At 42.4% G+C, this 23530-nt stretch overlaps 1 protein-coding gene across 1 annotated transcript; it reads left to right on the forward strand.

Moving 5' to 3' along the window:
- The first annotated feature begins 1623 nt into the window (after positions 1 to 1623).
- Positions 1624 to 22333, forward strand: selenbp1 (selenium binding protein 1). The gene is made up of 12 exons (XM_063198671.1): positions 1624 to 1706; positions 4581 to 4637; positions 4881 to 4993; positions 7703 to 7888; positions 8903 to 9023; positions 12856 to 13038; positions 13397 to 13578; positions 14838 to 14916; positions 17677 to 17798; positions 18938 to 19030; positions 19436 to 19554; positions 20915 to 22333. The coding sequence occupies exons 1-12, from the start codon at positions 1688 to 1690 to the stop codon at positions 21075 to 21077; spliced, it is 1437 nt and encodes a 478-aa protein (XP_063054741.1). The 5' UTR covers positions 1624 to 1687; the 3' UTR covers positions 21078 to 22333.
- Positions 22334 to 23530: the final 1197 nt, after the last annotated feature.

The raw sequence follows: 23530 nt of genomic DNA on the forward strand, positions 1-23530 counted from the left end.
GTGCTAATAATTGTGATACACATTATTTGATGTCAAATAATTATTTCTTTATGTGGGATTTTTTCCCCACTGAATAAATGCACTTGTATTGAAGGTTGGATTTTTCTCTTTTTTTTCCCATTAAGGTCCCATATTATTTAGAAAAAAATAATAATAATTGGAAGCTAAAAAACACATCTCAACCAGGGGTGCCAATAATAATGGAGGGCACTGTATATGTCTCCGCAAAGCTCGCTCATCAAAATTAGAGGACACCTCTCTGCCAACTTGCCTTTTTCGGACCCCCTCTCCCCACTCAAGTCAAAGGGAGGGCAGAAGAGGCCAGTGGCAGTGCATGTTTTGATGCATTTTCTATGGACCCCTCCCCCGCTAGCTTGCTTTTTCCGGCCCCCTCTGACTATTAAGTGACATTCCCCAGAGTCTAGCTTTCTAACAAGACCATGCATGTTAGTTTAGAACAAACTGAGGAAGAATTGTAGCCCCTGGAGACAATGCGATGCAAAAATGCCAAAAATATATACAATTAAGTGGTTAACATTTATATTCATATAGCTTGTAAATAAACATTTAACATTTTAGTTATCAAAAAAGTTGACGCCCAAGCTATTTACAAATATTAACCTGTGTTAACTCATAGACTGTTTTCAATGTTTTATTTATTAAAACATTTGACACAGATCTCATGCAAACTAGACAGAAGTTATTGCATAGCAAAATATTTTCATAATGCTTAATCAACAAAGAGTTATGACTATTTATACCTCAAGACCTTCTTTCCTCTTTTATCCAAGCCTACAGATTTACCAATCACCTGGCTATCCAGGCTAGCACCCCAACCCCAGTCCTCAGTGAGAATGCACAACCTCTCTCAGCCTGAGGGGGCTGGGCCAGGACAATCAGCTTGGCCCTTGCCCTTAATGCACTTGCCACTCAGAGTCTCTGAGTTTGCCACTGAGGGATAATGAAGTTGACCCTTGACCTTGGAATGACTTTATACCGTGAGAGGTCTCTTTGGCCAAAAGCATCTGCTAAATGTAATGTAATGTAATGTAATGCTCCCTTGGGGCTTGTGACTTTCCCCCCATTCATCTGACAATGACGGGAACCAGGTCCATGTCGACAAGGCAAGGGTGTATCCGATTCCTCACTGTTGTTCTTTTTTTTCTTAAAAAACAAAAAAACAAAAACAAAGGCCTATAGGTCTATAATACCTATAGGCCCTACATGAATGAATCTATATTCAGGTAAATGTCATATCCTGCCCAATGAGTTCGTTACAATTACAATGGTGCCAAAAAGTTTTTTGATAATTTCTGGTCCAGGCTATTTCCTTATACAGGCTCCCCCGGACGTTTAACTTTATTGATCCCCAGATATATATATATATATTTTTTAAAATGTACATAGCCTACTTGAAGCTGCAGTAGGCTAAGCCCAACTTTCCCCCAACATTGTCACATTACTGGCATGCATTTCATTTTCAAAACCTAATGAAACTTGAATGAACCAGAAGAGAGCGGGTTGATAATTAACAACACAGGCGCAAGGATTGGGCCAGGCTGCAAATGCGAGCTGTTGTCTCGTCCGCACCGTTTCACAGACTGGGGATTGTTTTTGTGGCCAATCTCCGCCTTTCGTCGGTGACTTTATATATCAAATCACCTTGGACTCCCACATTCGACTGACCATGGAAAGGAAAGCAAACGGTGAGTTTCACTGTCGTACGTCGCGGTCGGTTTGCATTTCATGTGCATTTTATTGCATGCATCCACCAATTTAGGCTTCAGATATTTATGTAGGCTGGTGGTGGGGCGCTTTATGGAACTCGCAAACTTCTGCACGGTGCACTCAAGGTTGCATTTTTATATACTTTCTTGGGTGCCTCGGATTTTCTCTACCCTGCATACATTTCTGTATGCGTCTCCATTCTGCATTATGTAATCAGATTCGCACAAGGGATTGCGCGTTTTACATTTTAAGTTCTTTTGCAATGCTATTGCCGTGGTCCATCTGAGATGAACTTGGGCTACGCTTCAACTCTACAACTTTGCATTACACAACCTGCTGCATCATTTTTAAGTCGCGGAGAAGTCGTGGTATCAAATGCAGCTTTTTGTGTGACATCCAACTTTGAATTGATTTTACGCACTAAAACGGTGTCCTTGTTTGACAGTGTATGGTTAATAGGTTACACTTTTATCAAAGGACTTCACCTTAAAGTCACCCCGTGAGAATTGTAATCAAGACAGCATTGCAACTTGGCAGCATAGTCTATGAAAGATTGAGAAATCCAGCAGCTGTGCGCACGGCGCAGAGGTTAAATAACACAATATCTGCCACCATTTCTGTATGGCTTCTGATTTTTAACATATTTACCCCAAGGCATTGGCTGCACAGATTGCAATGTACGTATATCATGTTCACACATGTCATGAAGCACAGTGAAAAGTCTATGTATACCTTAAACAGATTGTTCCATGGAATGCAACAGTTCTATGGAATGTCTCCAGAGAGATGCGAGGGGAAGGAGAATGGGGGGATTTCATATGCTCTTGTGCTCATAGTATCCATGCCTGTTGTAGGAAATGGCCTGGGGTGCACTCTGCAGAATGGGGCTGTAAAAACAAACCCAGGTTACAACAGTTGTGCAGAGAATGGCTAAGATCTTTTAGGAACTCACATAGTCTTATAGGATTTTCACATCAGCCATTTAAGTGAACTCAGACCTGTGACTCAGCATTTTCTGTGCATATGGGAACGCTTCAAAGAGCATTTTCATACCTAGTGTGAGAAGGACAATGCTTCAGCCACTCCGCTTGGCCAATCAAGGTGTGGATGGCGGACCACCCGCCAATCAATACCCTGACATGGTCAGCCCAAACTCCAGGCCCGAACCCATTTGGATTTTAGTTTCTTTTTTTTCTTTTTTCTTTTTTTGAAATATTTTTAAAGTGTTATACTTGAGCCCCCCAGAGAGCCCTGGGTAAACAGATTAGGAAGTCTCTGTAAACAGGAGATTGAAAAAAAAAAAGAATCTGTCTATTTTTACTTCCCTGGCTCATAATTTATGTGCAATTATAAAAGTTGTTGCTGTATGTGGATTCTTTCTCTTCTGTGAACCTTGGCCGGAGATAACCTGTTGAGACCAACTGTAAACCTCTACTCTAGTGCTTCTCAACGGGGGCGGTACATCCCCCCTGGGGGCGTTGGGGAGCTCTAGGGGGGCGTTGAGAAGGATACAGCTGAACAGGGGCGGAGCTTAGTTGCCATCGGGGGCTATTAGTCAGTTTAAGTTTGCAATACTAAGGGGGGCATTGTCAGGTTTATGATGAGGTCAAGGGGTTGTTGGGAGGCTTGTGATGAGGCTAGGGGGCGTTTGTTCAAAAAAGGTTGAGATTGAGAACCACTGCTCTATTCAGTCAGTGTGTGAGAGTTGACTGTGCAACCTAAAAATCTGGGACATGGTGTAGAGGTCAAGGATTTTCTGCATGGAGTAATAGAATGTTTTTGTATTCTGTAATACTGTGTCTGGTTGCTGAATAGATTATTTATAAGACTTGTGTTGTTTATTTTTGACCGTGTAAAGGAAACATCTCTAGTGGTCAGAGAGAGAGAGAGAGAGAGAGAGAGAGAGAGAGAGAGAGAACAACATACTTGTAACATTTGTTTACTTTGGTGCTACTTTGTAGGGCTGCACGATAACATGACTGTATACTGCGATATCGATATTACTCGCGATATTTAGTGTCTATATATACACCCGTCTCCAAAAGAGTTTGATGAATGAAATTTATTTTTGTACATACATTTTCATTCGGGAGGGTTGTAGCTTTCATATGAGTGACTTCTGAAGCCAAGTGATTAATTGAAAGTCAGGTTATTAGCTGTTATTCCAAACAGATGGATAGGCGACAACTCTTTTGGAGACGGGTGTACTGTACAGTGCTTGAAGTGGAAAAAAAGAGGCGCAGGAACCCTAATCGTCCGAAAATACCATCCAAAAAGAAGTGCTGGAACCCTGATTTTCCGACAGTCTCGTCAGTACCAAATCAGTAGAAGTCACGTTTTTGTAGGCCTATTGCCTGAAAACCTGTTTTGAACTTATAAAATGCGGCGCACGACATAAGCTCTGCCGGAACCCTGATGATGAAAATTATGTATTTTCCCCTCTCTACTTTACTAACAACTGAGAGCAATGTTTTATTTCCAACATTGTTGGGTTTTTTTTTTGAAAAAACATGGCTAATATACAGCATCAACTTAAAATGTTCAACCTTCTTGAACCTTTTCAAAAAATTTGCTGTTATTAAAAATGAGAAACTAGGTATCGTACTTTTACGATAGGCTACGTGTATTACAAACCGTGATATCGCGATAACGATACTTTTTCGACATATTGTGCAGCCCTAGCCTACTACTTTGTTCATTACCCATTCCTTCTTGACCACACATGATGTTTTGCGAAAAGTTAAATAAAAAGGGTTACTCAACAGTCTGCCTTGATGCTTGTTGTTGGCAGCGCTGCGTTATCAAGATGTGCTATTTAGATATGTGTCCACTCTGCTGCTTCTTCTTGACAGGCTCCAGCTGCTCAGGATGTGGGCCTGGCTACAAGACCCCCCTGGACGCCATGAAGGGTACGCTGCTGATGTGTTTATGTCTGTCCAATGACATGTCCAAATAAACAATAAACAATTATAACTCCATTATAACAGAGTAGAGTGGTTGTAAATTGCTAAATAATTACTAATTTAATAATACTTTGTCACCATATTGTTTCTTTTTTTGGTTAAGGTTGATACTACCGCGCATTTATTAAAATCAGTTTTCCAAACTTGGTAGAATTTGGGTGAATAGAATTCATTTTTTTCTTCTTCAAGGGCCACGGGAAAAGATTGTTTATTTGCCATGCATATACCGCAATACGGACATACAGAAGCCGGACTACCTAGCAACTGTGGATGTTGACCCGAAGTCACCAAACTTCTGCAAAGTAAGATCCCTCAGCATGTACAGTACATGTCATGTGTGTATCTCTGGGCTAGCATAGATTGCTCCCATATGTCTAAAAAAGGCATATTCTATCCTTGGGGTGTTTTCACAACATGTCCCTTTCAGCCACTTAAGTGAACTCAGATCTGTGACTCTGCATTTGCTGCGCATATCTGAACTCTCCAAACTGTACCCAGGCCCCTTGGACGGGAACTTTACTGAGACCTTTATTCACGTGGCCTCAGTACGGTTCGCTCATGAGTCCTAACAAGTTACACTTGTGACAAGGTGTAATCACTTGAGAAGAGCTCTAGAGCAGCAGTTCCCAACCTATGGTTCGGGACCCAACCTATGGGTTGCCAAAGATCCACAGTGGGTCGCGAAGCCCTCTTGATTTTAAGGGGTTTCATTTTAATACCATATATAGCCCATGTTGAATATATGACAAACCAATTAAACTAATAAACAGTTTGCATGCATATAAGCAACAAAAAGCAAGTGATAGGCCTACATAAAACATTTATTCTATATTTTACTGAAGAAAAATTGAGGAATAAAATGATAACTAATGAGTTTTGAGTATCACGTGACTCCCTCTCATGCGGGCGCTCGCGAGGTTGGGTCACCAAAGCTTACAATGGTAGAAATAGTTGGGAACCACTGCTCTAGAGGACTGGGTGTAGGGATGCAAACGATTAATCGATTAATCGACTTTAATCGATCAATGTGTTAATCGATTAAAAAACATTAATCGCAATTAATCGACAATTCAACTGACAAGAGACCCAGGTGAAATGGGCATGTGAAGAGTGTGTGTGAAGAGGGGTGTGAATAGTGGGAATATTTAAATCACCTTTGGATTAAAGAATTGAAACAGAATTAATTTAAATGTGGTATTTTATCTAATTTTGAATCATTTTTTTTTAGATTTAGTAGGTTTTTTTTCCGAGAAACATTAAGATTTCGGGGGTAAAACGCCGCTTATCAATTAATCAATAAGGCCATGAACTAATGATTAATGAATTAATCGATAATTTGCATCCCTAACTGGGTGTGATCAAAAAGAGGACCGACAATAGATTGTATACATTCTATGGGACCGACACACCATAAAAGCCTAATGGGACCATAAAGAGCAGACGGTTCTTATCGTAATGATATGAACAAAAACAGAACTGAGTCCTTTTGCTGTTGGTTCACTTTTGGTCCACTTAAAGAGTACTCTGAGTTTGGTTCATTTAAAGGGGACTAGGATTGAAAATACACTTAAAGACATGTCACACCCAGGCCACACGTTTTTGAATGGCTGCCATCTGGCAGTAGATACAGATCTATGAAAACCAGGACAAATAGACTGAAGAACAGCTTTTAGCGGACATCACTGCACTTAATTCTGCTACCAAAGAATAGCTCTTCTTTTTATTATATATATATATATATATATTATAATATATAATATATATATTGCCTTAATCAACAAGGAATGCTCAGTTTTGTCATGACAAATAAAACATATTCTATCTATTCTATTCTATTCTATTCTATTCTATTCTATTCTATTCTATTCTATTCTATTCTATTCTATACTCTATTCTATTCCAGCCCTGGCACTTTTCTTTGGCTGTGTGTGTGTGTGTGTGTGTGTGTGTGTGTGTGTGTGTGTGTGTGTGTGTGTGTGTGTGTGTGTGTGTGTGTGTGTGTGTGTGTGTGTGTGTGTGTGTGTGTGTGTGTGTGTGAGTGAGAGAGAAAGAGTGTCACTCGGTGCATTAATGTGCGTCCATCATTAAAAGGGATGAGTAAACCAAATGGAGCATAAAGGCTGTAGCCTACTCAACCGAGCAGCAGTTCCATCCTACTGACCCCCTTTACAGTGAAAGCAGACTCATTAGTATGCAGGTGCTGAGAGGCCTGACAAGCGTTTGTTTTTGTTTTTTTTTCTATGATGATTACGTTTCTCTAACCCTTTGGCCACCTCATTCCCATACTGCAGTGGTTGATGGCTGGTGCAGATTTCTGGTTATTTTTATGTTGGGATATGGGATGTAAGGTGTTTTGTGTTGATGTTACTACAAAAAGCAAAAACTGTGGAGACCAAAATGTTCCAAAATCAAACACCAAATAATGTCATGATACACAGGGAAGCTGCAGGGTAGCAATGTCTCTGAGCAACGATAACATTTGGTTTAGACTGCTCAACACTTTTATAAAGACAACGTAGATAAGCGCATAAAACTTTTATATTCATTTCATCTGAAGCATAGTTGTAGCACTGCGTGTCATTTTCATCAGTTGACAAATAACAACTGCAGGCAAGGCCAGGACAGGTTGTGTCATTTGGTCACCCTATCACTATCTTCTAGTATACCAGTGCTTTCCTATGATTGTACCGTGATAGCTAGGACAACGTCTAGCCATCCTGATTGATCATCCTTTCTTAGACAGACTTATTCCTGTAATCATGTTGTGCTTCAGATCATCCACAGGCTGTTTATAATATATGCATGTGACTGTGTTTTGACACAGGTGCGACACAGGTTGTTTACAGTATATTCCTGTGATCATGTTGTGCCACAGGTGATCCACAGACTCTTTACAGAATGTGATCATGTTGGGCCACAGGTGATCCACAGGGTGTTTACAGTATATTCCTGTGATTGTTTCGTGCCACAGGCTGTTAACAGTATATTCCTGTGATTGTGTTGTGCTACAGGTGGTCCACAGGCTGTTCATGCCCAACCTGAAGGACGAGCTCCATCACTCCGGCTGGAACTCCTGCAGCAGTTGCTATGACGACCCGTCCAAGACTCGCAACCGCCTCATCCTGCCGTCGCTCATCTCCTCCCGCGTGTACGTGGTGGACGTGGGCACCGACCCGCTCGCGCCGCGCATACACAAGGTGCCCTGCAGGTCTATGATGACCAATTACTGTTTGATTTACACACACAAGCATAAATATGAATAAAATGTGTGAAATGTGTGCCCCCTCTTCCTCATCCCTCCTCTGTGTGCTGATTGGGTAGTCTGGGTAAGTCAGGGGTAAGCGGTTAGGGTGTCAGACTTGTAGCCCAAAGGTTACCGGTTCGACTCCCGACCCGCCAGGTTGGTGGGGGGAGTAATCAACCAGTGCTCTTCCCCATCCTCCTCTATGACTGAAGTACCCTAAGCATGGTACCGTCCCACCGCACTGCTCCCTAGGGACGCCATGGTGGGCTGCCCCCTTGCACGGGTGAGGCATACATGCAATGTCGTTGTGTGCAGTTTTCACTTGTGTGCTGTGTCACAATGACAATGGGAGTTGGAGTTTCCCAATGGGCTTTCACTGGTTGTCTGGTAACAAGACTAAAGCCCCCACAGAATCTGGCTGAGGCTGAGGCTAATCCTGCTACTGCAGAAAGAGGCGGACTTTCCATTAGGCAAACCTAGGCAATTGCCTCGGGCCCTGACCAAATCTGTCCTCCATTAGGGCACCAACTGTCACACAAGTTGCGGTAAACTCACACAAAAAATAAGCTTCATCTTAATTTGTCACTTGTGTAAAGTAATCCAAGATAATACATGAGACAAAACACTAAAATAGCACCAAAACATAGAATGTTATGTCTATATAATGACTTTTGAGGGCCCCATGTTTATATTTCGCCTAGGGCCTCAAAATGGCTAGATCTTCCCCTGATTGCAGATGTAGGCCTACTGTAATAGCTAAATGGTTAGTAAGCCTTTTTGCAGACTGGGACCACATGTTTGGCTCAGTATGTTGGTCTACTACTACAATATGAAGTGTGGAACCAAAGAAAGTCATAAATCAATTTTATTGTTGCACTGTATTTGACCTCAACCATCTGTGATGACGTTTGCTTGTCTAACTGGAGCTGGTTTCTTTTTTCCTATTTGTTATGTTTGTGGTGTCCAGATTGTGGAGCCAACGGATCTCTTCTGGAAGTGTAATTTGGCCAATCCACACACCTCCCACTGCCTGGGCAGCGGGCAAATCATGATCAGTGCTATGGGAGACCCCTCAGGGAACGGCAAAGGTATGTGTTCACTATGAGTATAGAACTGCATTCAGTTGGACAGAATAATGTACGTATCTGAGAGCAATCCTGTGCAAGGTCCCTGCAGGCAAATAGTTATTCTAACAGCAGAGAACCAAATCAGGATACAGACTAACACCAGGAAACATCATAAAGTGAAATAGGATATTGCTCAAACATTTCCCCCGGTTTAGATGGTAGAGTTGTCAGGGTTCACTTGTAGAGAGTTACTTGTGCACAAAAAAAGAGTTGTCAGAGTTACAAAGAAAATTGATGATGTGGGGCTCGCCGTGTTTTCCTCTCTCTGCCTATAAGTCCAGTTGAATCTATTGTTTTTCAGCTATATTTTTGCTAGATGGACGTTTACCCTTTTTTTGCTAGGGCTATTGAACATGTGTGCTTTTGGATTAAATCCAGTTTATCTGGAAAGAGAATATGCCGTGCTTACCTCCTTGTTAGTCAGGGTCAGTTGCCAAAAAGGAGGCAAATCGTGTTATTTTTTGGTATGCAAAACATGCAGGGGTATTTATGGGTGCTGAATCCAAATCGCATACCAGGCTCGGCAGACAATTTGAAAAAAACCCTGCACACTGACTGTTTCGCTGTTTTTCTTTAATAAACAATGTTTCGGTCCCAGACCTTCATCAGGAGTTTGCCTGATCTAGGACCAAAACATTCTTCATTGAAGAAAAACATCGAAATGGTCAGTGTGCAGGAGGTTTTCTTCATTAGGGGCCAAGCAGCGAAGCTGGCGAAGGCCCCTATAGAGTTAGTAGGTTTTCTTCATTGTTATTATTAGGGGCCAAGCAGCGAAGCTGGCGAAGGCCCCTACTGTTTTAGCTGGTATTCTTATTATTATTATGTCACCTCTTTCCTCTCCTTAGCAAGTCTATGGCAGCCCATAGAACCGTAGGTAGGAAAATGCTGTAAATCGGCACACACATTCGGGCCCGGCTCAGCATTACCCACAGCAATTTATAGGGCCCCACCCCCAACCCGCTAGCGCCACCAGCAGGTCAAAGTTGCAGGTACATTTTTGCTTGTAACTTTTGAACCGCTGGGCCAATTTTCATAAACTTGGTATCCCTGGAATCCTTGAGTCAAGACGAATCCAACGCACCCTATGACGTCATTTTCCGCCAGGATAGTTTTCCCGCCATTTTGAATTTTGTAAAATTCAATAAAAATGTTAATTTTCCCGCAATTTTTGACCAATTCGCCCGAAACTCTGTATATAGTATCTCTGGACTGAGCTACACATGGGGTCTCAAGGAATATTGGATATCTTTTATCGTTTAGCTGTGACAGCCAATCAAAATTGTCGTAAAAGTGGCAAAACAGGAAGTGAGGTCATATCTCAGCAACCGTTTGTCGAATTATGCTGGGAGTTTGTACATACATAGTAGTCCATCCCATGACCTACCACAAAAAAAAATCAGATCCCCAGCTCAAACTCTGTAGCGCCACCAACAGGTCAAAGTTTTAGCTACATTTTTGCCTGTAGCTTTTGAACCGTACTTCCAATTTTCAAAATATTGGTACACAGATCATCTTCACACTATGTTGCACCCAGGTATGGATTTTCGTATCGGTTGAAAAAACTATCAGCTCACAGCAACCATTCAAAATTGTGGAAAGAATGGAGGGATTTTTTTCTCATCTCTCTGTCCCCTCTGACACCGGCTGCGCACGTTCACTGACACCATTCTCGGCAGGGGGTCTGGACACACAAGAGACGAGAGCTTATGTGTGTGCGTAGTTCTGCTATTGCTTTAAAGTGTCAACCAAAGCCCCACTGCCCCAGCCCCATGCAGTCTCTGCAGTCTCTGTTCAAACTAAACTTGGTTCACATGATCACCTTCCCCTCCAAAGATTGCACACCAACATTGGTGAGATTTGGCCCAAAGGGGGCGCTGCAGTTAATTTTGTTGCAGTGGCGACTTGGGCAAGTTTACTGCTTGGCCCCGCATTGCTGCTTGCAGCTATATTTATTATCTAGTCACCATTCTTCTCCGACTGTAAGTCTATGGCAGCCCATAGAACCGTAGGTAGGAAAATGCTGTAAATTGGCACACACATTAGGGACAGTCTCAGCATTACCCACAGCGATTTATAGGTCCCCAGTCCCAACGCTCTAGCGCCACCAGCAGGTCAAAGTTGCAGGTGCATTTCTGCTTGTAACTTTTGAACCGCTTGGCCAATTTTCATAAACTTGGTATCCCTGGAATCCTTGAGCCAAGACGAATCCAACGCACCCTATGACGTCATTTTCCGCCAGGATAGTTTTCCCGCCATTTTGAATTTTGTAAAATTCAATAAAAATGCTACTATTCCCACAATTTTTTACCAATTCGCCCGAAACTTGGTATATAGTATCTCTGGACTGAGCTACACATGGGGTCTTCAAGAATATTGGATATATTTTATCGTTTAGCTGTGAGAGCCAATCAAAATTGTCGTAAACGTGGCGAAACAGGAAGTGAGGTCATATCTCAGCAACCGTTTGTCGAATTGGGCAGGGATTTTGTACACACATAGTAGTCCATCCCATGACCTACCACAAAAAAAATCAGATCCCCAGCTCAAACTCTGTAGCGCCACCAGCAGGTCAAAATTTTAGCTACATTTTTGCCTGTAGCTTTTGAACCGTACTCCCAATTTTCAAAATATTGGTACACAGGTCATCTTCACACTATGCTGCACCCAGGTATGGATTTTCGTAACGATTGAAAAAACTATCAGCTCTCAGCAGCCATTCAAAATTGTGGAAAGAATGGAGGGATTTTTCTCATCTCTCTGTCCCCTTTGCCAACGGCACCTGCGCACGTTCACTGACACCATTCTCGGCAGGGGGTCTCTGGACACACAAGAGACGAGAGCTTAGGTGTGTGCGTAGTCTGCTATTTCTCTAGTGTCAACCAAAGTCCCACTGCCCCAGCTCCTGCACATACCCCCCACCCCCACCCCACACACACAGACAGAGGGAGAGGGAGAGGGAGAGGGAGGGGGAGAGGGAGAGAGAGGGAAGGAGGGAGGGAGAGAGAGAGAGAGAGACCATTGTTGTTCTCTCGGTTCCTCTGTCTCTCACACACACACACACACACACACACACACACACACACACACACACACACACACACACACACACACACTTACTTCTATATACACCAATTCCTTAGACCAGTCTCTCAAAAGGCTGGCCAACATTACATTTCAGCCTATAGGATTCTTATGTTTTGGATTTCAAGGACATATCTATTTTCAGTAGGCTCCCGATTCTTTTCCATAATATTGTATGTCATATAAACAATTTTACTAAATAGAATGATCACAGAGGATTATAATTGCTGTCCAAAAAGCAAGCCTCTCAAGTATAGAAATGACTTGCTGATATTTTATAGACTAATTTGAGAGGGAATGGAAATGTGTTACTCAATATAAATCAAGGGCAGCACAGGCCCTGCCATGGCCAACCGGTAGGGCACTCGTCTATCATGCGGCTGACCCGGGTTTGATTCCCAGCCCAGGTCCTTTGCCTACCCTCCCCGTCTCTCTCCCCATTTTCCCCTCCAAGGAATGCACCCCAACATTGGCGAGATTTGGGCCAAAGGGGGCGCTGCAGTTCCTTCTGTTGCCATGGCAACTTTGGCAAGTTTACTGCTTGGCCCCGCATTGCTGCTTGCAGCTATATTTTTTTCAAATTGTCTGCTGAGCGGCCCATGGGCCATCTCCGACGCACCTGCCAGCTGAGGTGTGTGAAAAAAAATCCAAGTCTAACGTATACCAGGCTCAAAAATGTCTCGAAATGCCTCAAACCCGTCTCCCTCCCCAGGTGGTTTTGTTCTGCTGGACGGAGAGACGTTTGACGTGGTGGGCAACTGGGAACTGCCCGGTGACGAGGCGCCCATGGGCTACGACTTCTGGTACCAGCCGCGCCACAACGTCATGATGAGCACCGAGTGGGGCGCCCCAAAAGCCCTCGCTGGCGGCTTCGACATTGCCCATGTGAAAGCTGGTATGCCCTGTGTGTGTGTGTGTGTGTGTGTGTGTGTGTGTGTGTGTGTGTGTGTGTGTGTGTGGTGACCTTTTGTGTGCAGTAAGCTCAGGTAAATGAATGATTTAAGCCCTGCAAATGATAAAGCCGGCATGCTGTGTGTGTGTGTGTGTGTTTGTGTGTGTGTGTGTGTGTGTGTGTTTGTGTGTGTGTGTGTGTGTTTGTGTGTGTGTGTGTGTGTGTGTGTTTGTGTGTGTGTGTGTGTTTCTGTGAGGCAAGCATGTAATCGTCCTTTGGACTTGGTATCATTTGTTTTGCGTTACGGTTACGGCTACGGCCCATAAATAATCCCCCTCTACTTGTTGTTCTCCATCCACAGGCCTGTATGGGAAGCGTGTACACGTGTGGGACTGGACGACTCATAAGCGTATCCAGACCCTTGACCTGGGTGAGGAGGGCGCCATTCCCCTGGAGATACGCTTCCTCCACGACCCTGCAGAGGCCCAGGGATATGTGGGATGCGCTCTGGGAGGGACCGTGTACCACTTCTACAAAACTACAGTGAGCATTTCAGTGGTTACTTACTGGTGTACTGTTACCCTGGTGTAATTTTCTCAATTTCTATTTTTTAGTGTAGTTCAAGAAGACACTTTTGCACACCTCTGCAGTTGGGCAGGTGCATAGGATATTATCCCAGTGGGGTTGTCATTCAAGTGTAAAGAAATCCTGCACACTGTCCATTCCACCAACAAACTTTAATACAACGTTTCGGTCATCGTTTCGGATGACCGAAACGTGTTGGTGGAATGGACAGTGTGCTGGATTTCTTTACACTTGTATTTTTTTAGTGTGAAATGTCTCTGTGTTGAGGCCCAGGGATATGTGCGATACAGTCTAGGTGGGACTATGTTCCACTTTTACAAAACTACAGTGAGCATTTCAGTACTTACTGGTGTACAGTTACCCTGGTATTATTTTCCCAATTTATGTATTTTTTTAGTGTGAAATATTTCGCTGCTGAGGCGCAGAGTCATAGGTGTGCACAGATAGGGAGGACGTGGTGCTGAAGCACCTGCCCCTTTGCCCCACTGGACAAAAATAGCCCTTTTTTGTCACTACGTACTGTGGTCCATTTTGACCTAATCAACGCGTGTCAATAATCCTCCGATATAACATACATGGGTTCTACATTTTTGGTTTCCCCTGACTGTGCGAAACTAGCTGCGCACAACTCAACCTCTGATTTTTGGAAACCGATGTCGGTCAAAAAATTAGCTCACTTGGTTGGCTGCCAGTGTCTTGCCGCTCCTCACAATATCGTGTTTACAAACACAGCGAACCCATGTATAGCCTCTATAGCCTAGTAAGGCAGTCAGAAGTTCCACATGCCTCCCCCGTCCCCCTGAGCACCTGCAGCCCCAAAATGTCTGTGCACGCCACTGTGCAGAGTTATGTGGGATGCGCTCTGGCTGGGACTGTGTTCTACTTTTACACAACTACAGTGAGCATTTCAGTAGCTACTGGTGTACTGTTACCTTGGTATTACTTGCCCAATTTGTGTTTTTTTTTTTACGTAGTGTGAAATGTCTGGCTGTTGTATAGCTGATGATGACTTGATGATGAGCTGATGATTAGAAACATTTTTTAGGGCTTTTTGCCGTTATTTTTGTCATGCCATTAGGCCACGGAAGGGCCAACGCAACACATGTTGAAGAAGAACTCATTGGGGCGGGGTGAGGGGTTTCTCATAATGAATACAAGATGGTTTAACTTACCGAAATGTTGACGTCTTTACTTGTGTCTTTTGTTTGCAACTAAAGAAAGGGGACTGGGCAGCTGATCAAGTCATCAAGGTTCCAAGCAAAAAAGTGGAAGGATGGGCACTGCCAGAAATGCCAAGTAAGCACCGCTCTTTACCATATTTATTTATTGTTATGTTTGTTTACAAAGAACCACTCGCCTGATTAGCATCGACTTTCAAATCTCTTCGAGACTTGGTCTGACCAAGAGCATAACAATTTACATTTCCCAAACGGCATGGTTGACCCGTTTCCATTGTTATACTACTGGTTGATTGAGTCCTGACAAAGTGGGAGGGGTTCCCGATTTTTCGGGAGATCAGAAACAATATTTACATTGCTCTTGGCCTGACTAGAAGCAGCGCTGAATGTGTTGTGTCATTAGGAGGGCATGGCCTGGCTAAAGAACCACACCACTGGACTAGACCACCGCCTCTTAAATGCAGGTGATAAGAAGCACATTGTCGGGGTTTTCAGACAAGTAGTAACCCAAATGCAGGCACAGTCGACGGCTGAAGCTTCAGGACAAACTTAGGTTTCCTTTTTATTTTTAGACAGGAGAAACAAAAACAAACACTACAAATGGTAACGCTCAGAAGATCCGGGAAACTACAAATCAAAATATCCACGAGGGGGAAAACCTAGAAACTAACAAATCTAACAGGAACAGTGACTATACAAGATTAACAAAGAGACAAACTTACAGCAAGACGAGACCTAACCATGGCACCACACAGGACACAGGAAACACAGGGTTTAAATACACAGGGAAGTTAACAAGGAGCATTACACAATAGGCCAGGGCAAACAAGACACAGGTGAACAGATAAATACCAATAACAAGGAAACGAGGACAGGACAGATGGAACAAGATCAAAAATGATGAACAGGAAACAATGAAACCGGAGGGCATGGCAAAACTAGAAACAGAACAGGTGAACAGAATCATTAAATTAAACAGGGCAAACATAGGTGAGTCATGATAGGAGAAACCCAGAGAAATTAAATGACTAAGAAGACTGGCCTAAACGGCAGCTCTGGTGGCCTTAACGGCAGCTCCAGTGGCCTAAACGGCACCTCTGGTGGCCTAAACGACGGCAGGGTGGCCTAGACGACTCTTGCCAAGACGAGAATGACCTAAACCACCGGTCACCACTAAGAACAACTAATAGGGTAATGAGGAAACAGGAACAGAATGAGCTAAGACTACCAGGGCAACACAACAGGTGAAAACACTACAGGAGGGACAGATGGCAAACATGGCAACTAAACAGGACTATTAACTAAAAACGAGGATAATTGGGACAGATGTGACAAATGATGGTCGGGGCATGTAAACACAAGAGCTCATGACCGGGGAAATGACAGGACAAAACGTAAACAAAAGCACATGGACAGCAACACAGACAAGAAACAGGACGCATGGGGGAAAACACAGGGAAACATCAGTCCAAAAAAACACCACAAGTGTCCAGACCCTGAGACTATACTACCTCCATGCCCTGACACACATAGCCTTTTGGTGTAGATGGGATTGCCCATCCGGCTCATTGTATGCTGGAAAAAAACTCAACGCCATTATAAAATTGCTGCAGGCAATTAATATATGAGGCATAATAAAGGATATAGTACATGAAAGGGTTCAGAAATCATTTAATCTTATATTTTTGTCATATCTAAATAAATAATTTTGTCATATCATCATCTTGTCATATTTAAATAAAGCATGATTAGCACATTTATCATGGGTTTGGCTTTTGCATTGGCTTTACCAGCTGGTAAGTGGTAGTGATGTTGCATGGCAGAAGAAAACGATAAGGTATTTGGTTATGCTATGACTATTTCTGAGAATGGGTTTTGTATAGTGATTCTCACCGGAAGCTCTAGAGCCCCCCAGGGGGCGTTGAGGGAGCCCAAGGGGGACGTTGAGAAGGAGATAGCTGAGAGTGGGTTGCTCAGTTGCCATTGGGGGGCATTAATTTGATTTAATTTTAAATAGTAAGAGAGGCTTTGGAGGCTTATGATGAGGTCAAGGGGGCGTTTGGAGGCTTATGATGAGGTCAAGGGGGAGTTTGGAGGCTCATGATGAGGTCAAGGGGGCGTTTAGAGGCTTATGATGAGGTCAAGGGGGCATTTGGAGGCTTATGATGAGGTCAAGGGGGCGTTTGGAGGCTCATGATGAGGGCAAGGGGGCATCTGGAGGCTTATGATGAGGTCAAGGGGGCGTTTGGAGGCTTATGATGAGGTCAAGGGGGCGTTTGGAGGCTTATGATGAGGTCAAGGGATTGCTTCTTCAAAAAAGGTTGAGAACCCTTCCCTGCATAACATACTAACTAACTAACTCACCTCTAATCATGGGTACTAACCTGCACTACAGCTCAGAGGTCCTCCACTTTCTGCCCTACAAAGCAAAAAGGCAGTAACTGCATTGCTGTTTAAAATGAGTTACTATGACTTTAATGCCATATAAATCGAAGTCTAAAGTTAAATAAAATGATTGATCTTCAAAAAAGGTAGTATAAAGTAACAAACTGTCATATGCCAATAATCTCCCAAAAAAACACTTAAACTGGATTGCAGTATCATTTTTAAAGTCAACTGACTCAGCTCTGAGCTCTGCGCAATTACTGTCTTTTTGCTTTGTAGGGCAGTATTCTGCTCTTTATCTGATTACTTGTATACTGCTGTGCTCTGTGCTGACCATTTACTCTGTACTTGCTTGAATTTCCCACTTGTAAGTCACGTTGTGTCTGCAAAAGTGTCTGCTAAATGTAATGTAATGATACGTAATGAAAAGAACCACCGCTTTAGAGGCCTGTCCTGTCTTTGTCTGATAGCAGCTTTTGTCTTCTTCCCTCAGGTCTCATCACAGACATCCTCATCTCATTAGATGACCGATACCTTTACTTCAGTAACTGGCTGCACGGCGACATCCGTCAATATGACCTCAGTGACCGAAAGAACCCACGACTTGCTGGCCAGGTCTGATAATGAGGACATTTAAAATTGAAAAAAAGGAGAAGAAATATTCTGACACCTGACGAAGACCTTGCTGGTCGAAACATTGTGCCATTTTTTCACCTTAAATCATGACAAGGGAGCTTTTGCGGTGTGCGAATATTTCTTCTCTTTTTTCCATTTGCATCTTTTGATATTCTGCATCCGCAGCAATTAGTTTTTTTGGGGGATGTGTGCGCGCACCTTACACTCTTTGATCTTACATGTAATAATGAAACAAAACCCTCCTGGGTATCTCCTCCACTATACAGTATGTCTGTCAAGTGTTTGTAATCGCCGCACTTAGTGTTTATTGCCTTTGTAACCTTGTTTGCCTTCTGTACAGTAGGACATAGACCAGGTTAGAGTACACATTGCTTCTATAAGTACTAGTGCAATCAGAAATAGCATTATAATGGTATTATAAACCAGAAATAGCAAATGGCAGCAAAGTATTATAAAGTAGTACATTTATTTAAAATTATTTAAAAACGTATGTTGCCCCTTAACTCACGCCGTACCTCCAGTGGCACCCTGTAATAGCCATTGAAAAGTTAACTACCATAGTACTGCAATACTATGACATAACATAGGGCCTTTAGTAATGCACTATGAATTGGTCTTTGGCCTTCTGGTAACAGCAAATTAATAAAGCTGTGCCTTAATGGGTTAAAGATATGATCTCCCACTCTGATTATTCTTTTATTATGCAATACCTCTTTCCTCATTGTATCATTAGTGGAAACCTGACAGGGTGTCCAAAGTCCTTTTCAGACAAACATAGGTTTCATGCCAAGGGGGTTATTGAGACTCCTAGTAGTTTTATTGCACATAATGCTGCAAATGCAGAAACAAATATGTGGCAGTATGTGCCAGGATTGAATTACAATTGTCAATATCCAGCAGTTTTCACAAGGAAGAGCGTGACACTGCTTCTTCACGGTTCACCACTTTTTAAAAAAAATCTTGGTGCTGATGTTTCGGCAGCTAGGCCTTCTTCTCTGATGAGGTCTAGTTGCCGAAACATCAGCACCAAGAAAGATAAAAAAGTGGTGAAATGTGAAGAAGCAGTGTCGCGAAGTAAAAACTGCATGACTGACTGTGCTTTCTGTTGTGTCTCATAGATCTTTCTGGGTGGCAGCATTATAAATGATGGGAATGTGAAAGTGCTGGAGGACAAAGAAATGACATCTCAACCACCTCCACGCATTATCAAGGTACACAAATAACAGTAATGAACATGTAATGAATAGTGTGTGTGTGTGTGTGTGTGTGTGTGTGTGTGTGTGTGTGTGTGTGTGTGTGTGTGTGTGTGTGTGTGTGTGTGTGTGTGTGTGTGTGTGTGTGTGTGCACAACGAAATTGCATTTATGCCTCACCCGTGCAAGGGGGCAGGCCCTAATGGCGCCTCAAGTGTGTGTGTGTGTGTGTGTGTGTGTGTGTGTGTGCGTTCGTGCGTGTGTGTGTGTGTGTGTGTGTGTGTGTGTGTGTGTGTGTGTGTGTGTGTGTGTGTGTGTGTGTGTGTGTGTGTGTGTGTGTGCTCCACTTGTGAAATCACTGCCTTCTGTGCAGCTTTCTAAAGATGCTTTATAAACCATCCGCTTTGTGATCTTTTCTATGAAGGGCAAGAGAATCCAAGGAAGTCCACAGATGCTTCAACTGAGTCTGGATGGGAAGAGGCTGTATGTCACCACCTCTCTATACAGTGCCTGGGATAAGCAGTTCTATCCTGAAATTATCAAGTAAGATCAGATAACAAAAACAACAAGTATTATTATTATTATTATTATTATTATTATTATTATTATTATTATTATTATGTGGGAATAACCTGTCCTTCCTTTACTCCTAAATAATTGCTTAACAAAATGTCATATTAGTATTGCACTAAGACACATTGACATAGTGCAAGGAAAATCAAATAAATAATCAAATAAAAAATGATTTATATGACAAACATTTGTGCAGTTAAGAACTCAAAATCACTCCCGGGTCATCTTGGTCAAGGAAAATCACTGCAATTTTGAGCCATATTTCTCTATGAAGCTGAGTGCTGGGAACAAATAATTCTACTAGATGGTTTTGAACTAGGACTGTTAATAGTCTTGTACATATTCCGCTTCGCTAGAGAAGAGAAGAGTAACAATTAACGTTTATTAATCCAGCCATGGATGAAGGTGGAAATACAACACACACATTCTTCCTATTGGTCAGGATGGGTTTGACCTTTCAACCCTCTGATAAGCCATTGGCCAACTGCAAAGACCAACTCCCTCACCGATGGTGTGAAGAAAGAAAGGAAATAATCAAATAAAAAAATATTTGTTTGACAAACATTTGTGCAGTGTGAGGTGCAGACAATTTCCTAGCTGGTTTTTAACTGCCAGTAGCCTTTTACATAGCAACATTACCCTTTTCTGACACTTTTATCCAAAGCGACTTATAGTTATTACATGATGTATAGGTCATAGTCCCCAGAGCCATGTGAGGTTCAAGGGCACTCCAGCCATGGGTAAAGTTGAAGGTAGTCCACACACACACACACACACACACACACACACACACACACACACACACACACACACACACACACACACACACACACACACACACACACACACACACACACACACACACACACACACACACACACACACACATTCTTCCTTTCAACCTTCAGATTGGGATAAGTTTTATAACACACTCACCTCAACAAAAGTAAACAGCAACTGTGTGCTCATTCGGTAAGAAAATATTCAAAATAAAGAAGGCAGGACAGCACTCCTAGTTTTGTACTTTATTGACCGTCCTATCCTGGGCCTACTAACTATAACTAATAAACATGTGTTTTGTAATGTAATTCAATATTTTTTTCCCATGACTATTTTTAGTCAATTTTAATTTAACATGCCCCAGTTTTGGGGGAAAAGTGATTTGTGCCCCAAGCACTCTGCGTACTCTGCTTATGTCTAGTGGTGACCCTCGTCCTATCTTCTTTATTTTGAATAACCCTCTGATTGGCCAATGGCCAGCTCCAAAGACCAACTCCCTCACTATGAGGCCCTGCCTGCCTCTGTCCTGTGCTCTCTCCTCTCTCTGTAGGGCGGGCTCGGTGATGATGCAGATCGACGTGGACACGGTAAACGGCGGCCTGAAGCTCAACGAGGACTTCCTGGTGGACTTTGGAGCAGAGCCGGACGGGCCAGCTTTGGCCCACGAGCTGCGATACCCTGGAGGAGACTGCACCTCCGACATCTGGTTGTAGAGCAGAGATAAAGTAGAAGTAGTGTCATGCATGTAATAACTAGCCTGACAAGCCAGACTGAACGGGAGATTTGTGGGAATATTTAGTCTGGGCCCGATCAATGACATATCGAAAGATTGTTGAGGGGAACAACGCGTTGTTTTTCAAACTGTGTCTGTGCCTATTGGCCAACGCTTTGTCGTCACTCCCTCAAAACCCTGTCCGCGTTGCATCCAAAGATTCAAAGCAAATCAAATGAAGTCTGCTGCATTGTGATTGGCCAGCCAGTTTCAGGGCCTGGGACATTGTCCAAGGCTAGACCCACCCGCAGGCAAAAATAATTTTGGCTGCTGGCGGGTGGGGGCTAGTTTACTTGGCAATTTAATAACAACAACATGAGTAGTTTGATATTACATAGTTGATAATAAAGAATATCATACTACTACTAGTGTTGCAATTACATCCATCACACTACTTTAACTTCACACATCTCTGGCAGAGAGAGACAGCCATTACAACTTGCCTCTATGGTCGTTGTCAGCAAGTGAAGAGCTCTATCCCAAAACACTACATATCCATTTTTCAAAATATATTAAACAAAAAAAATAATTGTTTTATTGTATGTTGGCAAGTCAGACTATAACATGGAATGTGTCTTGCCAGGCATTTTTTTTCTACCACTTAGCGAATGCGTCTAGTTCACGCGGTCTCTTTTATTGTGCTTCTCAGTCCATTTCAGTGTAATTACAGTTTTTTTGTTTTAATGTGGTTAAGAAAAACCAGATAACACTAACCAAATACCAACTGGCCCGATGTTACCTTAAATGAAACTGTGAAAAGAACAAGATATTCTGCAAAAGATTGATGAAATTGGATGGCAGAAAATTGCATTGTGGGAAAAAAAGCTCTTCAAATACAAAATGATCTTCAGTGAAAGTACCTATAAGTCAGGGAAACATGGAAGTGTATTAGCTGTTTTTGGAAATGCTTTACTGTTTTTTGTACAGAACTACCAGCATATTAAAAACAAAATCTCATTTAGAAGCTCGTAGCTTTTCAAGGTTGTTAGCCCGGCCTTACTCCGCTGTAAGCTGCTGCTTAGTTATCATTTCCGTATGGCAAGACCAGGCTTTTGCTGTCATTATTTTTTTGCGTCACATGCCCAGGAATGAAAACATGCCACTATCATTAACAAATATATTCTTGATTAATTGTGACCTGTTAATAAATGTAATACTAAGTGCCTAATAAAGCAAATGTTGCTTACTGTAAATGGATGGAGTGTACTTGCAATTACTTATCTTCCCCTCTTGTAATGAAAATAGTAGAGAAAAACATAAAGAACATTTCAAAGCAAATCAGTGAATGGTCTGACTAATTTTTTTTTCCCGATCAAGTAACTGTCCCTAATTCTAACTCATTCTTTCGGTATAGAACTGTTAAAGGTGCACCGTTTAAGATTTTTCATAGTTATTTTCCAGTATTCATGCTGCCCAATCACAAATGTTGCCTTTTTCATGAATAGCATACTTACCACCACCATCAAATTCTAAGTATTCATTATGACTGGAAAAATGCACTTTTCATACATGAAAAGGGGGATCTTCTCCATGGTCTTTCATTTTGAATTTGCAGAAATATACATTATTAGCTGCAAAACTTACTGTACTTTGGTCATACTACTAAATACTAGTTTATTAGGCTACTTAGTGCATATTTAACTCGAATTTTCTATTTCAATGTATTGTGCTGAAGATAAAACGGTTATACAAAATAGGGGTAATACAAAATTGATTTTGGCAGGTAGGGTGACTGTTGTTAGCCTGGTCCTGACCATCCCATAATACTACCATTTCATTTCGTATTTATGTATGTATGTATGTATGTATGTATTTACAGTAGTGGAGCCAATCCTTTGGCGGAAGTACGTAGGATGGCTCGCGAGGCTAGACTGCTGTAGGCACAGACATCATATAGGAAGACTAGATACGTCATCGCGTATTTCAAGCACGTCCGCACAGGTCGGCCATATTAGAGCAGCCTAAACTCTCCACAGACCCTCCGTTACACCTGAAGTAAACTGAAGAGTTGAAACGTTGGGATACTTGAAAATGTATACTGTTGCTTCGCTGAAATATTGACACGTGTTCATAAATGGTAGGGCTCCTTAAAACTTACGTGTAGACTGGGGTAAAACGCCCAGGAGAGTAATAGGCCTATGCTTCCCACTTAACCTATTTGTCCTAAAAATTAGATAGACCTACAGCAAATACACATTTTAACCATTGCTGTGCATTACGTTGACGGCATGGATATATTCATTGCATCAAATTATAGACGACAGAGATGACGTACTGGAAGAGAGCAGCGCAACAACTTAATTCTATCTGGATGGCTTTAGCGTCACGACTCATTTTGGACACAAGGTGGAGCTGTCGAAACCAAAGTAGAATGCAAACCACAAGTGAACGTTT

Source organism: Engraulis encrasicolus, chromosome 5, assembly GCF_034702125.1.
Source record: "Engraulis encrasicolus isolate BLACKSEA-1 chromosome 5, IST_EnEncr_1.0, whole genome shotgun sequence".
Classification (NCBI taxonomy): Eukaryota; Metazoa; Chordata; class Actinopteri; order Clupeiformes; family Engraulidae; genus Engraulis; species Engraulis encrasicolus.

Bases quoted from the DNA above. Each gene is read 5' to 3' on its own strand.
- selenbp1 (XM_063198671.1), top strand. The intron at 9,024-12,855 runs GTATGTGTTCAC...CTCCCTCCCCAG, and splicing joins CCCCTCAGGGAACGGCAAAG to GTGGTTTTGTTCTGCTGGAC. The intron at 19,031-19,435 runs GTACACAAATAA...TTTTCTATGAAG, and splicing joins CACCTCCACGCATTATCAAG to GGCAAGAGAATCCAAGGAAG.